The sequence below is a fragment of the Capsella rubella genome, unplaced genomic scaffold, assembly GCF_000375325.1.
Source record: "Capsella rubella cultivar Monte Gargano unplaced genomic scaffold, Caprub1_0 scaffold_6, whole genome shotgun sequence".
In the NCBI taxonomy this organism is placed as follows: Eukaryota; Viridiplantae; Streptophyta; class Magnoliopsida; order Brassicales; family Brassicaceae; genus Capsella; species Capsella rubella.
The window spans coordinates 2,468,134-2,483,818 of record NW_006238918.1 but is presented as its reverse complement, the minus strand read 5'-3'; the positions used below and the strand labels follow the sequence as shown (position 1 = coordinate 2,483,818).

General features: G+C 36.2%; 3 protein-coding genes across 7 annotated transcripts; 2 read left to right on the top strand and 1 right to left on the bottom strand.

Moving 5' to 3' along the window:
* Positions 1–76: 76 nt before the first annotated feature.
* Positions 77–3,767, bottom strand: LOC17882401 (heparanase-like protein 1). Of its 3 annotated transcripts, none has more exons than XM_023780945.1 (11): positions 3,492–3,767; positions 3,001–3,048; positions 2,416–2,695; positions 2,265–2,301; positions 1,986–2,169; positions 1,740–1,888; positions 1,426–1,662; positions 1,121–1,310; positions 902–1,027; positions 691–790; positions 77–594 (listed from the first exon to the last, which is right to left on the bottom strand). In XM_023780945.1, the coding sequence occupies exons 3-11, from the start codon at positions 2,659–2,661 to the stop codon at positions 211–213; spliced, it is 1,653 nt and encodes a 550-aa protein (XP_023636713.1). In that variant the 5' UTR covers positions 2,662–2,695; positions 3,001–3,048; positions 3,492–3,767; the 3' UTR covers positions 77–210. The 3 variants fall into 3 exon arrangements, with proteins under 3 accessions (XP_023636713.1, XP_023636714.1, XP_006289223.2); XM_023780946.1 differs by lacking the exon at positions 3,001–3,048 and having other exon boundaries at positions 3,492–3,525; positions 3,625–3,767; XM_006289161.2 differs by lacking the exons at positions 3,001–3,048; positions 3,492–3,767 and adding an exon at positions 2,967–2,985.
* Positions 3,768–5,920: 2,153 nt separating this feature from the next.
* LOC17881672 (B3 domain-containing protein Os02g0598200) lies at positions 5,921–8,387 on the top strand. 3 transcript variants are annotated; one of them, XM_023781490.1, is made up of 2 exons: positions 5,921–6,042; positions 6,501–8,387. In XM_023781490.1, exon 2 carries the CDS (start codon positions 6,519–6,521, stop codon positions 8,256–8,258), a length of 1,740 nt encoding a protein of 579 aa, XP_023637258.1. In that variant the 5' UTR covers positions 5,921–6,042; positions 6,501–6,518; the 3' UTR covers positions 8,259–8,387. The 3 variants fall into 3 exon arrangements, with proteins under 3 accessions (XP_023637258.1, XP_006287366.1, XP_023637259.1); XM_006287304.2 differs by having other exon boundaries at positions 5,921–6,058; XM_023781491.1 differs by lacking the exon at positions 5,921–6,042 and adding an exon at positions 6,118–6,334.
* A 245-nt stretch (positions 8,388–8,632) lies between these two features.
* Positions 8,633–15,672, top strand: LOC17883422 (DNA annealing helicase and endonuclease ZRANB3). Its single transcript, XM_006286858.2, has 25 exons — positions 8,633–9,016; positions 9,182–9,541; positions 9,627–9,759; positions 9,918–10,093; positions 10,289–10,362; positions 10,455–10,490; positions 10,568–10,658; positions 10,881–10,940; positions 11,248–11,419; positions 11,522–11,587; positions 11,681–11,880; positions 12,044–12,145; positions 12,245–12,355; positions 12,472–12,537; positions 12,621–12,719; positions 12,865–13,026; positions 13,194–13,334; positions 13,415–13,492; positions 13,753–14,064; positions 14,137–14,324; positions 14,418–14,520; positions 14,641–14,786; positions 14,925–15,004; positions 15,134–15,315; positions 15,411–15,672. Exons 1-25 carry the CDS (start codon positions 8,669–8,671, stop codon positions 15,507–15,509), a joined length of 3,585 nt encoding a protein of 1,194 aa, XP_006286920.2. The 5' UTR covers positions 8,633–8,668; the 3' UTR covers positions 15,510–15,672.
* Positions 15,673–15,685: the final 13 nt, after the last annotated feature.

The window sequence follows — 15,685 nt, the reverse complement described above, 5'->3', positions numbered from 1 at the left end:
CCCCTTCTTGATTTGCCTTTGATTTCAATGATCCTATTTCAATGATCCTACACGGTAGGTCCTTGAAACAGTTGAATATATTTGAAATAGAAATTTGTACCATTTATTACCATCAATAGATACAATTACCAAAAGAATTACATCTTTTACTTTTCTTTTTAATACTTTTTTTTTTCTCAATAAGTAAAAAGAGAGAAAGAGCCATTCATTTCATGAACAAGCAGAAGCATCAAAATTAGGCAACACAATGAACGCCATCGACAACGGCAAGACGTTAATCGGAGAGTTCACACCACGGATGACCGGTTCAAGGCTCGGGATATCTCCTGTTGCTGTCGGTTTTAACGGTTTACCATTCAACATCATTGTTTTACTCCGCAACTCACGGTTTTCTGGTGTCAGATGATACTCTTCTCTGTTTAAATACCCATCAGAAGCTTTGCTTCCAATCCAAGAAAATGGTTTTTTCAAAGTATCTAACAATGACTTCTTCTTCTTTGGTTCCGCGTTCAAAACCACATTTATGCCATTGCTGACACTAACTGTAAAATCTGATTGATTGCTTAGATTTATCAGAAGCAATGTGACACCCGCCTATAACCAAGAAAAAAACCAAAGCATTTGAAGCAAATTATAACCAAAAACTAACATTCGGAAACCGAGATTTAAAAGATGAAATGAGCAACTCACTCTTCCTTTTGAACAATGTGCATAAACCCGTAGCTGCGGTGGTCCATCTGTATGAACCGCAAGGACCCCTTTGCCCATTAAACGATGCCAAAGCAGTGCACTGTCCCAATCAATAAATAAAAATTCACACAAAAAAAATCAGATAAAACTTCATGATCAAATCAACCATAACCTAAAACTTAAGAGGCCGGATTTGGTTAGGGACTCTCACCTATAGTAATCCGGATTTGGAACAAACGTTCCTTTTTCGAGCAAGCCGTAAAACCCTCCAACCAGAGTCTGTCTGCAGTAAACTTTAGTGTTGAGTCTTGACGACATTCCAAGCTGATCTAGATACCTTAATGAACATTAGATCCAAAGAAGCTTCTTTTAGTTCATTCTTGGGGTAATAGGAAAGCCAGGGGAAAAAATCAAGAATCGGTTGTTTTACCAGAAGCTATCTATGAATGTATCTGAAACATGACGGCCACCACTATTGTAAGCTCCACCAGATTCTCCAACCCAAGGAGAAGCCCACGGTCCATGTTCTTGAATTGTCTGGTTCACGTCCTTGAATGTTTCAGATACCTTACTTAAGAAACTCGGATCCATTATCTTCTTCACCAGCGCAGGATCATTTCCTGAAAGATTCAAACAGAGAAGGCAGAGAAATCCTCAGAAAACTATCTACACACAGTAATAGATTTTGAAGCAATGGCTTTGAGTTGATTTCATTTATCTTCTATCAAACCATACCTGAACCAAGATTGTACATATGATGAGTCACAACGTCAATAACACCGGGACCAGAGATTTGAAGAAGTTTGGTGTACCATTGTTTTTCATAGAATCCTCCAGGAGCCACAAGTTTAGGCTTGGTTAACCGGGAATCTTTGTAAACTTTGTTGATTACATCTTTAAGTACAATCATGTCTTTCCCGTAAAGTTCTGCGCTCACACTCGCACCAACCCCACTTCCCGCGAGCTCGTTTCCTAAACCGAGTACAAGGAAAGCTGAGAAAAAAAAAACTGAGTAAAAGAAGGCGACACTTCAAAAGTTTAATTGTTACCGAATTCCCAAGAATCAATAGCGTAACCCTTTGAGACTGTGTAGTTTATGAAATCTTGAGTGTTAACGTGATCCCACGCCCCACCCCACGCCTTTCCGCGCAGTTTGTGCCTCCCACGCAAAGCGTTTAAACCAAAAGTCACTACAGCTCTACGCAACAGAAAGAAGAAAAACACAACTAACTCAAGATTCTTCTAAAGAGAAGAATGTGAACCTTAATGAAACTAGACCAAAACCAAAGGCTTACCCGGTTGCAGTTAGGAAACTGTTGAGCTCGTCCCATCGCTTCATATGCAAGCATCCTTTAGAGAACCCAAACAAACCGCTGTTCATTTTCCCGAATGGACGGCAAGGAGTTTTGAGATTTCCTACGTCGTAAGTAACTTGATCTTGCAGTGAACCGCCAATTCTTATCCTCAACGGCTTGAAAGCTAAACAAATACAAATACCAAAATCCCTGGAAGTTTCAGAAATCAACAACACACAAAGCAAAGGCATTAACATTTTTGGTCCATGAGGTACAAACCTTTAATAGCTTTAGAAAGAAGGGGTCGAGTTAAGTCCTGTAAAACATTCAGAAAAATAAGAAAATTTCAATTGCAACTGCAGACATTATGAAGAGACTAATAGTAATTAAAGACCGAAAGGTGAATCCTTTTCTCTAATTTTGCTATTACCATGTTGATAACTGAAGAGTATCCCCAAGGACATTGTTCATAGTTGCACTTGTCATGTGGCCACCAGTCCAATGTCGCACAGACAAAGTTCTCGTCGGTCTCAGAGACTCGACGAGCTCCTTCAACAACGATCGATACACGCTTCATTTCTTGAGCCATGGTTGTCTCTGGAACTAGAAGAAGACAACTCAAGATGAAAAATAAACAAACTCTGAAGGCCATTGTATTGTTTTTTAGCTTCACCATCCAAAGCTCTCAACTTTAGTTTCTAGCTTTCCTCCTGTAAAAAAAAAAAACTGAACTTTTCTAATAAGCCAAACCAAGAAGAAGGAAAGACTAAAAACATTAGAAATATAAAAAACAGAACTTAACACTCTGCAATTGTCAGAAAACAAGCAAGTGATCACAACAGAGAGAGGCTTGCATGTGAAAAAATTATAGAGAAAGGAATAAACTTTATTATGTATTTTATCTATATGATAATAACCAGAGAGTTATGTGTAAAGTACTAAATTAACCCATTCAAGAAGAAGGAAGGAAAAAAAAAGAACCTTTTTTTTGCTGACAACATGGAAAAAGGCTAACCTCTGAAATTTCCAGAACAAGGAAGTGATTACAGAGAAAGGCTTGCGTCTGGAAAAGGTTTATAACATGAAAAAAAAAGAGTAATATAGGTTTTACAATTCAATTAGCTTATCTACTTAAACTTAATAATAATTAATAAAGTAATTAATTAGTCATTGACACATGCTCATAACCAATAGATGAGCATCGGGTTTAATGTCCGACCAGGATGAAAAATTAAAAAATGGAAAAGAAAATTGGACAGGAGTCAAAAGAAGGATGACGATGATGACAACCGATTCAAAATTTCTCAAGTAATGATAATGAAAAAATCTCTCTTTACAGTTCTTAATTAATATATATATGGATTAAAAATCAACTCATAAACATAAAAGTAATTGTCGGAGATCGAAACTCGAAACTCAAAAACTCTGGGACTGGGAACTAAAAGTGAAAAAAAAAAAGCTAAAACGGGATCATCAGATAGAGATAAAAAGAAGCGAAGAACTGACCTGAGAATCCAGCTTCAATGGAGAAAATCTGACTCTGAAGCAAAAAAAAAGGGCAGCTGTAAGAATCTGGACTTTGGATATAGAGTTGATTATGTGATTGTTGTTGAGCCAATGAGCCTTAGATGATACACACTTTACATGAGAACAATCTGATGGGGTAGGTGATCTTAGTTTGTCGGCTTTCCCTAAATTTCACTTGCTCGATATACTAATTAATATTCTTCTTTCCAAAATTTTGTGTTTTGGTTATTTGGTAATATATATATATATATATATTTATGATGATGGAGTTTGGTGCAACTTGATGAGTCTTAAACCTCCTTCTCTCTTGAAACATGAGCTTTCTACCACTTTAACTTATTTTTTTTTCTCTCGTTAGAATTGATGTTGGTTAACAACAGAATACAAAACGAGTTTAAGCATCTCTTCGCAAACAAGTAAGATCGAATTTGGTGGACAAATATATTTAATTAAAATAAAAACAAATCTGTTGCTATTCTTTTGCCTTTTTTGCTTTTTACTTTTCCCCTCTTTTTTACTTACTAATCGAGTTTTTATTTATAAAACTATTTGTACATTCACAATTCAAAACCAATAAAACTTATTAACTACGACAGTATTAGGCAATCTGGAAAACTTCCAAGTCATTAAAGTGTATGTTGTTTTGGTTTCATCTCGTGACTTTTCAAATACAAATTCAAAAATCTACAAAAAAGAAAGTCACTTTCAACTATTCTACTTTAGAAAAAATTCCAAGCACAAGTTGCGTATAAACCAAATAAATATCTTAAATCTAGGGAACATTACATAAACAGGAGTAGATCTTAAAGAGAATATTTACTATTTGTTTGCTACTAAAATAACTAAAAAGGGAAAATCCAGATTAGAAAAATAACACAATTAAAAAAAAAAAAAAAAAGGATAGATCGCAAAGAAAGAAAAAACAAGTGGTGTCAGAAAGAAAGAAAGAAAGAAGAATTTGGTAAAGGAATGGTAACAACTGGTGGAAGCTAGGGGGGAGGTGGTTCGAGTCGGTGCATATGTTTGTCACTCCAAGACATGTATTTTGTTTGAGTCAGTATCATTTGCCATGTGTCATGCTTTTATCAGAATCAACCAGCTGTATAACATATCTATCCCTTTAAACCTTTACTCACTCTCATATTTAAGAGATTGTAAAATGAGATTTGTCACTTTTCAAGTTTCAAATTGCTATACTGTTTTGTTTCTTATTTTTTTTTTTTTTTTTTTGGTCACCATATTGTTTTGTTTCTTATTTAATGGTTTTAAAGACATTTTATTTTTAGTGGTTATCAGTTGTTATTTTGACCAACCTACTTATTATATATCTAAAGTATTTCTCAATGTTATTATCCAAGTTTTGCTAATATTCTCTAACCATTTTTTTAATTTACGGGCCACGCAATATAGAAAAAGTCTTTTGGGGAATTGTTTGGTAAGCTACTTTTCTATTTAGGATGACCACATAATATACATTTTTTTTGTCAATTTCTTTTTTTCTCTCTCTAGAATCAGCAACTGGAAATTAAAAGTTTGGGCCTTTGGTCATATAAGGCCTAAGCTTTCTCGTAATTGGGCTTTTGAAAAACGCATCTTGGATAATTAGTTTTGAATGATCGAGTCGACTGATGGTCTTTGTTTTTTTGATAGGGCTTGGCATAAGCACATTATTATAATTTGGTTTTACATTTGATCGAAATAATTTCTTACGGCCATCTGAATTTTCATTGTAACATGCTAATTTTTTTTTTTTTCCGAAACTCCCATCAAATAATCCTCATTTTTCAGTGTGGTTTAATTTAGGTGTATACACTTTAGTACTTTACTCACACATAAAAGTAGTGTTATTTGGATTGTATATAAAAATTATTGGCACGAATTATTAGAAATAATTTTAGAGCATCTCTGTTCTTTTTTTGGGAGTGAGCAACTTCAGCAATCTAGATCTTATCTTTTTTCTGGTTCAATATGAATAAATATATAAAATCAAAAGAATCCAAAGTCGGTCCATCGCGGAAAGCATCATTCCCTTAGAAAAATACAAAAAGACCTTCTCCGATCCCTCCCTCCCTCAAAACCTATTTTTGCTTTTAATATTTAAACTTATACCTTATTATATGTATGGGACTACTATGAGATTTATACGATAACTTAGAGATTGTTTTGTTACCATAATAATACTTTTTGAGTTCAATTCATTCGTATACTTATAAATCTTTAAACATGTATGACTGATTAATTAATGTGTTGTTGTTATTCACTTTGATTCATTTACATAAATCTTATTTGTCGTCTATATTAATAATATTTTTCCAAAACTGAAACTTTTAGAAAAAGAAAAACAAATAAAAAAAAAGGGATGTCAAAAGATTCTCATCTTCCCTCTCTTTCCCTAAATTAAAGATTTGTTGACCTCATTTTTTCGTCTCCTTCTTCTAAATATCAAATCTAACTTTCTATCTGTCTTGTTTTTTTTTTTTTCTTTCCTTTTCTTCTGAAAATCTCTAATCACTCTTCAGTTTTCAAAGAGGTGGGTGATCTTAAAGGTATCATCTTTTCATTTTGTATCTCACATTTTTCATTACAGTTGACTTCTTCTTCGTTGTAATATTCTTTGAAACTGTGTTACTCTACTGTTACTACTCCGTTCTTGATCAGAACTTTGAGATCATAAACCAAATCTGCCTCTTTTTTTTGTTCTGTTTGTGTTCATCGGTTTAGATATTGAACTGAGTCATGATTAAATTTCGATTTTTTGTTGTTGTTGGGTGTTTGATGTGATTGCTTATTTATTGATGGTGGAACCAAAGATTCAATTTTTGGTAGACTTTTCATTTTCTATTACGTTTTCAACGTGGTTCCAAATCACAGAAACTAGGATCGATATACACTGATCAAATCAATATATGTGTCTTGTTTAAATGATTCTGAAGTTTCTCAAAATTTCGGAGATTTTGATGAATCTGTACATCTTTGTGTTTTCTGCAGTTGTTGTAATAAGTTGCAATGTCTGAGGAGAATATTTCACAAGTTGATGACAAGTGTTGTTTGGATGATGCAAACCCCTTGGAGATCTCTGTGGAAACTATCCCTCTTATGGACGAGGAAGTCCAAGGAGATGATGTTCTGCTTCCAGCTGCAGAGACCAATCACGTGAATTTGAGACGGTGCTCGACTGGAGCATTGGATAAACGAGCAGGCAAACCTCAGATTCAAACCCGTTACCGTGGGAACCAGACGAGTTCGACTCATGATCTTTGTAAGCATGGGAAGAGGCGTGAGGAGGATTTGGTCAAGCCATGGAAGTTGGTTCAGAAAAAGAATGTTGAAAGTGGAGATTTGGGGAAAGGTGAGCCTTTGAGGAAGTCGTTGGGAAATGTTTTTAAATCGGACAAGTCACCATTGCGGGTTGCAAAGAAAGAAGCTGCTAGTGATGAGGTTGTCAAATCTTGTGATGGTCTTCACGTTAAAAGGAGTGAAACCAAGAGTACTAGTCCAAATGTTTCAGCTGTTGTAAGAATGGTCAAGAAGACTAATCTTGATGCTAAGAAGGTTTCAAAGATCAGCGACAACAAGAGTTCTAAAGTGGATCTTTCGAAGAACTTGAAGAACAAAGAGAAGACAGAGATTGATAAACAGGATAGATGTGATGATTCATTGGAGAAGACAGAGATTGATAAACCGGATAGATGTGATGATTTAATGGAGAAGACAAATCTTGATGCTAAGAAAGTTTCAAGAATTGGCGAGATCAAGAGTTCTAAAGAAAATCTTTTGAAGAATCTGAAGAATAAAGAAAAGACGAAGACTGCTGAACCAGTTAGATGTGATGATGTAATGAAGAAGACAATTCCTGATGTTAAGAAGGTTTCAAGGATAAGTGAGATCAAGAGTTCTAAAGAGGATCTTTCGAAGAATCTGAAGAACAAAGAGAAGACGAAAATTGATGAACCAGTTAGAGTTGATGATGCAGTGGAGAAGACATTGTATGTTGTTGAATCAAGTATTGAGAAGAAGAAGAAGAGCATCACAAGTTTTAAGAGTGAGATTCAGCAATCTGCTGAGAAGAAAATCTTAAGAAGCACCGAAAAGAAAAGTCTTAGCCTATCACCGTCTTTGTCCCCATCCTCGGAGGAGGTTAAAAAATCACCGGTTACGAAATCAGATCCTAAGCCAACAAGGCAGACTACTTCCAGGTCCAAGACTGGATTGTCTGTGAAGAAAGAAACTGGTTCTGCAAATCTTGTTACTAATCCGACGACCGAAAGCAAGATTATTAGGCCGAAGAGGATTGGTTTAAAGGTTACTCCTCCTCCTCCTGCAACGAAGCAGCTGACAAGTTTCAAGAAAGGGAAAATTCTTGAATCAAAACCAGATGATTCCACTGCGACATCGATCAGATTCAAAAAGAGAATTGTTCAAGAACCAAAACTCAGAAGTGATGTAAACAAGAAGAAGAAGAACATGAAAGATAAAAGAGAAGGTATTGGGAAGATTAATGGCGAAGGTAAAAGAGAGAAGGTTGTATTGAGGCATAGAAAAGTGGAAGTGAAGAAGAAGTTGCAGACTCTTTTCAATAATGTGATTGAAGAGACTGTGAATAAGCTTGAAGAAGTGAGGAAGAGTAAGGTTAAAGCACTGGTCGGTGCTTTTGAAACTGTAATCTCACTTCAAGATAACGACAGAGCATCTCAGAAGAAGAAGACTCAGAGCAAACCCACATCTTCACAAGCTGTTGAAGGCTAGTCTTTGAGCTTTAAAATACAATATTTGAGTTAAAAAAACAGAGAAGTTGTGAATTTGTGATACAGAAACGTTGTTCATGAATCTTTCTTGTGATGTAAAATTTTTAAAGAAATCATATATTTTCCAATACCTGTTTCTTAAAATAGATTGTGGATGACTTGAGTTCAAAATTTGTCTACTGTGGAACATCTGTAGTAATATTGGAATCCGGTTTGATTGGTTTTTTTCTGTTGTTGTACCAAACCGGGTTTAAATCTAATTTACACGTGTGGAGTCGACACGTGTGATTTCTTCGTACCCGCTCATCTCTTGTTTCAATGCTCTTTAGTCTTTACGTTTCAAATTTCAAACGCCTTCTCTTCACTTGACACAGACACAAGAGGACACAACTCCACTCTCAGATTCAATCAATGGAGGTTTCAGAAGAGCAAAGGCGAAGAGAAGAAGCGAATCGATTAGTGTTGTTTGGGGAGAAACGTGAGCCTTCGTTTGATTCTTCAGGAAACTCACAGCGACAACAAGATTTCAGGTTAGCTAAATGTCGAAAGCTCGATGTTGGTAACGATGTCAGATTTCAAGAACGGAATCGGAGTTACGAATCAGAATCAGGATTGAGTGCAAGTGTTCAGGAAAAGTTCCGGGTCAGGCTTGAGATCTGTTCTCCTGATTCGTTTTCGGTGACGCCGCTTCAATTGCAAGGGTTTCGATGCCCTGAAGAGAAAGAGTGCCTTCGTCAATTGAGAGAGATTCTATCTAGTGTAAGTTCTTCGCAAAGCTTTTATTTTGTTAAAGGGTGACTAAAAGTAGAAGAGAAAGTTTTAAGAAGGGGATTTTTTTGAGTCTTCGATTTTTAGGGTTTTTGATATTTACTTGAAGATGAGTGCTGTGTTCTTATTGTTTTCTAATTGGTTTTATACTTTTAGGCGATTCCTTCACACTACACTCAAAATGAAGATGGAGGAAAAGCTGGGATTTATAAGATCAGAGACTACAGTATGGTCTCTGGATGTCTTAAAAGGTCTAAGAGCGTTGAAGTTGAATATATACCTTGGAAAACTTTGGCTGTTGTTGAGAAACTTTCCCAGTCATCCTTTTCTGGGAAATGGCAACCTTGTATACCTGAACATTTTACGGAGGAGAAGGTTGAAGAACTGATTGAAACCCTGCCAAGTAAATTGGTGAATGCCCTTTTGCCTTTCCAACTTGATGGTCTAAGATTTGGTTTGCGCAGAGGTGGCAGGTGTCTTATAGCAGATGAAATGGGGCTTGGCAAGACACTTCAGGTAATATATTTGGTATTCTGAAGAAGTTTTAAAGTTTTCACTAGTTTGGTAAAGTGGTTAATCTGAGTGATTAATCTTGTGTCAGGCCATTGCCATTGCTGGTTGCTTGATAAGTGAGGGTTCCATACTTGTTGTCTGTCCAGCTGTTTTGCGTTACTCATGGGCAGAAGAATTGGAACGCTGGTTACCATTTTGTTTGCCTTGTGACATACATCTCGGTAAAAGTCTCTACTGAACTACAATATAGCAATCTCTGTCACTAATTTTATTTTTCTCCACTGGAGCACTAAAAAGAAAGCTTAACTCAGTTTTTAGAGTTGTGTTAATTGGCTTCTTGTCGAATCGAGTTGTGTTTGATGAACCTTTTTGGTTTCAGTTTTCGGTCACCAAAATAATCCTGCCTACTTACCAAGATGGCCAAAAGTTGTGGTTATCTCATACAAGATGCTTCAGCATCTCCGGACGACCATGCTTGAGCGAGAATGGGCCCTCTTAATAGTAGATGAATCTCATCATCTACGATGTTCGAAAAAGAAGTCAGATACACCTGAGGTATCTAAGACCTTGTGTTCATCATTAATGTGATTTATAAGCATGCCTTCCTGTGTCCTTTTTCTCCTATGATTTCCTAGTTGCTTTTGGTTACCTTTAACTAACATTGCGATGATCAGTGACACTTTCTCTAAACTTCAATGAAAATCCTTATATCTGAGTGGCGTTCATAACACTTTCGGTTATGCTTTGCAGATAAAGACGGTCCTTGATGTTGCTGAAAAGGTTAAGCATATAGTACTGTTATCAGGAACTCCTTCTTTATCGAGGTTGTGGAAATTTGACTCTGTGTCAGATCAATATCTTCTTTTTACTTCGAATTTGTAATTTATCCTTAAATTTGTTTCCTAGGTGACCACAGGCCCTTCGACATCTTCCATCAGATAAATATGCTATGGCAAGTCATTTATAAACTTTGACATAATCTTTTGGATTTGCACTACATCCCTTTTCTAACACTGATTCTGTCACCAGGCCTGGTCTGCTGGGAAAGGACAAGTATGAGTTTGCGAAAACCTATTGTGAAGTTGGGATTGTCAGAGGGATGCAAGGGAAAATTTTCCAGGTAATTATGGACTTGTGATAGCCTGTTGTGCGATCACGATTCTATATTATATGTGCAGAATACTCATATTGCATGATAAGTGGTTCCCCATAGAGGATGTTGCGATCATACTTCATTTTATTTCTTTTCAGTTGCTTCCTTACTCATATGAACTGTGGTTCCCTTGTCTTTTATTTGTTAATGTTGCGAGATGGTAATAAATTTTTTGGTTCGACGATTCAGGATTTTTCAAAGGGTACTCGCTTACTGGAATTAAACATACTACTAAACCAAACAGTGATGGTAAATCCTTGTTCTTCTATTTAAATTTGGCATTAATGGTTCAGATAGTACCAAGTGTGTCTGATACCTTTTAAATGTTTATGTTACATCTTATAGTATTTCTAGTTTTCTAGATAATTATGAAGACAATTTTAGTTTGAAATTTTGGATGAAAACATTTCTATGTTCCAACATTACAGTTCAGTTAACTATCAGTTTATTTTTGGCAATGATATCACTGATATGTTAGGCCAATTTAAGTTTCATGTATTGTGTTATGAGGTGGTGGAGAACTATCTGATGTGAAATCCCTTTTTGTTTGTTACAGATAAGACGATTGAAGCAGCATGTGTTAACACAGTTACCCCCAAAACGTAGGCAAATCGTAACCATACTGCTAAAGAAGTCTGATATAGCTTTAGCAATAGCTGTTGTCAGGGAGGCTAATCAAAAAGGTGGCGCTATAGCAGAAACCACAGAGACCTCACATGAACCTAAAGGTATGTGACATGTTTTATACCAACCTAATTATGATGTTGAATTGTTTTTTTATTATCAGTTTTAAGACATTTTGATTTAGTTAATCACTGTGGTCCATATAGATCAAAATTCTCGTGGATCAAATGAAGCTGGACATGTAAACGCAGAGAAATTTGATGTCCCTGAGAGTATGTATTGACTATTTTCTTTCCATAGGGGTCAAGGAGATAATTCTGCATATATTTGCACTCTTTCTCATTTTTCCTTTTGTTGTGCTTTAGCTGACAAAGAGAATCAACTATGTGGGAAACTTTCGTATCAACAACTTGGCATTGCAAAGCTTTCTGCCTTTCGTGAATGGTTATCCCTGCATCCACTTCTATCAGGATTGGATTATACCCCAGAAGAAATTGATGGATACACAAGTTCAACTAAAATGGTCATTTTTGCACATCACCACAAGGTTCTGGATGGAATTCAGGTTAGTATGCTTTAATGTCATCATTAATTCATTAAAATATTCAAAACTGTATATCTGCCTGCTAGTTAAACTTGTAATTATAACAATGCAGCTCCTTTAAACATATTATGAGGAAGTAGTTTCAGTTTCTGTTGAAATTTTACTTGTGACTATTGCTTTTCAGGAATTTATATGTGATAAAGGGATTGGTTTCGTCCGCATTGATGGGATGACATTGCCAAGAGATAGACAATTGGCTGTACAGTCATTTCAGTTTTCTAGTGAGGTATGCACAATATGTCCTATATGTCTATTTACTCTTGACTTGATTGTGCTTGCTGGGATGTGTGGTATTTTACCTATGCTATGGCCTCCCTCCCTCCAGGTAAAAGTGGCAATAATTGGCGTAGAAGCTGGAGGAGTTGGACTTGATTTTTCAGCAGCACAAAATGTTGTGTTTGTTGAGTTGCCTAAAACACCGTCACTGTTGCTTCAGGTATATTTCGAGTTCTGCTCTTTTTGTACTCTTAACTCTTTGTTCTCGTTCCTAAACCTATTCTGCAAACTGTGGTAAGGCTGCTAGATGCATAATCAATTGATTGCATTTTGAAGGCTGAGGATAGAGCACATAGGCGAGGTCAAACAAGTGCAGTCAATGTTTACATCATCTGCGCAAAGGTAACCCCGTTTGCTGCTATGATATTAGTCACTTAAAGTTTGTCTTATCCATTATACTTAAATAGCTACTGTTGATGTAACAGGATACTATGGACGAGTTAACTTGGCAAAATCTGAACAAGAAGTTGCACCGTATATCATCTACTACTGATGGAAAATATGATGGGAAGACCGAAATTGAAGTACCTCCCAAAATCTCTGCTCTTTTTCTCAATTCTCAGTAAACTGCTGTCCTTCCTTTTGATGTTAACAACACATAGAGGTTTATTCATATGTCATAGGGTCAATTTTATTCATATGACAAGATAAAAATTTATGTCTGGGCAGATTGAAAGAGCATATATTTTCAAGCCTGCTGAAGAAAGCAGTGAAATAGATGTTCTTGAAGGGGAACCATCAAAAGCTTGTACTGTAGTAGCTGATAAGATTGTTGAAAGCTGTGACGATTTGGGACCTGGAACAGATGAATCAAATACTATTGATCTTAAGGTTTATCTCTTGACTTGCATTGATCAAACAAATTGGACCTCTGTGACCTCGGAATTTATTTGAAATATACCATCAATTATACAAGCCAAATGTCTGCTTGATTATGGAACTCAGATGTTCACTCGTTTTGGCTGAATGCTTTTTTTTTTTTGTTTTTGGCCTAGCAGGACGACATGATTTCTGATTTGGATATATTAGAAGTTTTTCCTTTTGTTGAAAATGGTTCCAGCTCTGAAATGAGGTCTTCTGGCACCATTTCTTCTCCTATGTTAGACCAGGAAAACCAAGAAAATTTTCAGCCTAAAAATGTATGTACTTAAATCATAGGAAAGGTCTATTTTTCTTCGCTAACATGTTCTAAAATGTTAATGAAATTTTTATGATGCAGCTTATTGCTGATCATGGGCTTGTGAATGGAAATGATTCCAATTCAATTTTTCCACTCGTAGATTCTCTGCGATTTGAGGTAAAGTCTAAAGTCTGCATTAGCTCTTCTTATTTTGTCCGTTATTCTTGTTGCCTTGGTGGTCATGAAATATATAATCATGTCAAGGAGGCCAAATTTGGTGAATCCACTGCATACTTTGTAATCTTAGGTCAGTTTCTAAGTTTAGTGGATCTAAGTTGCAAGCTGATTCTTACTTCTATTGTGAAAGTTTTTCAAACATAATTATCTTTAGTTTTTTGGAGCTACACGCATTTGAATCTGATATTAAATTCTTTCAGGTGAGCCCAAACACTGGAAGAATTCATTTATATTCTTGCATTCCTGGGAAAGATCCACGACCAAGGCCTCATTTCCAGAGCTTCCGACCAGAGGACATTGAAGCAAGCAATGCAAGTCTGTGTATCGGTAAAGAAAAAACTCCTGAATCCAGTACGGATGACCCACATCATGTACTTGCTATATTAGAATTTATGAAAGAGTGGAAATCATTACGGCCAATCGAAAAGCGGAAACTACTTGGCAAGCCTTTGCAACTACCTTTGTCATTGGAGTTAAGCTACTTGAGTGAAAGTGGTAGCCACAACAGTGAGGTATATCTTCTACCTACAAAGTTTTCCCGAATATATGATTCCAAAATTATTATTAAGAGTTTTCTGCATCAGGGATTGCTAAGGGGAGGGAGCAAAAGAAGAAACACACCCTTTTCTCAGATCAGTATTCCTTTACCTGCAAATGCAGTGTGGAAAAAGGTCAACCTTCGAAGTGGTCACCAAAGAAAGGAAAAAGAATACACCCAAGCTTGGAGTATGAGCAATGAACCACTCTGTAAACTCTGTCAAAAGCCCTGCAAGTGAGTGAAAACATGGTGTACTTACTGATTGATAATTTTTGGTCACTGTTTCTTAATTAACTTCAAATTATTCTTTTTTTTTTTTTATTCTAGGGGAAACAACGCCAAAGAGCCTGAGTATTTTGAGGATCTTTTCTGTGATCTTGCATGCTATGAAGATTACCGGATAAGAACAAGCGGCAGATACATTCGTCAGGTTTTTCTTGGTCATTCTTTCATTATCTAATGCATATGAGTTTTTATTAGCAAAGTTTCATATCTCTTATACCTTTAATGCATCACTAAGCGGTCTAAGGTTTTTATTTTTTAATCTCAGGAACTTTTTCAGATAGAACATGGAATATGCACAAATTGCAAATTAGACTGCCACCAACTTGTCAGACGGCTAAGGCCTCTACCACTGGAAAAACGCCGTAAATACGTAAACGAAGTTTCTCCAGAATTGTTTGCCCGGAAGAACTTGTGAGCTTTCAATCCCCAACTTTTTGCTCGCATTTCTCTTTGAATATCAAATAAGAAGTTAACCACTGCATTATAAACATACAGCTTTTTATATATTTGAAATTTCAAGCTCTTAATTGTTCACCTCTAATGTCAAAGGCTTGAAACCCTGGTCAATGATCCAACCGAGGGAAATGCATGGCATGCAGATCATATAATTCCAGTGTACCAGGGTGGAGGTAAGTCGCAATCTTTTACACTAGACCACTCAATAAACATCATTCACAGCAGCAATATCACAAATACATGATTTCATCTATGATTTCAACTGATTGAACAAGTTATCTTGAAATTTGGATCATTGATAGGCGAGTGTCGGCTAGAGAACATGAGGACACTTTGTGTGGCTTGTCATGCCGATGTGACTGCAGCTCAATGCGCAGAACGTAAACTGATACGGTCGGAAGCGAGAAAGCAACTCAAAAACACTTTAAAAGAACTAAGAAACATAACAAAGCAAACAGATCTCTCGGCTGACAACTACACAAAGGTATTGATTATGATGAGACATATATTCAAATGACATGGGGAGTACTTTTACAGTACATGCTGAAGCATTAAACTTGTTGTCCTGTGTGGTTCCAGGAGACAGATTCAGTAACCGATGAGGAGGAAGATGAGCTTATGGTTGAAGTTCCTGGTAGTTCTTACTCCATAGATCAGAAAACCAATCATGCTTCGTAAAAAAATAAAAAAACTAATTGTTGGACTTGTCAGTTAGTATATATATATGGACCTCACAATGACAAAGCAAGGGTCCTGTATGTATGTTTTGTACCTGTCTGTCTGTAATCACAGTTTTGCTTGGAATGAAAGATTATTTTCTCGGCAGTTTCTTGACAAGAAAGCGAAGTGGTCAG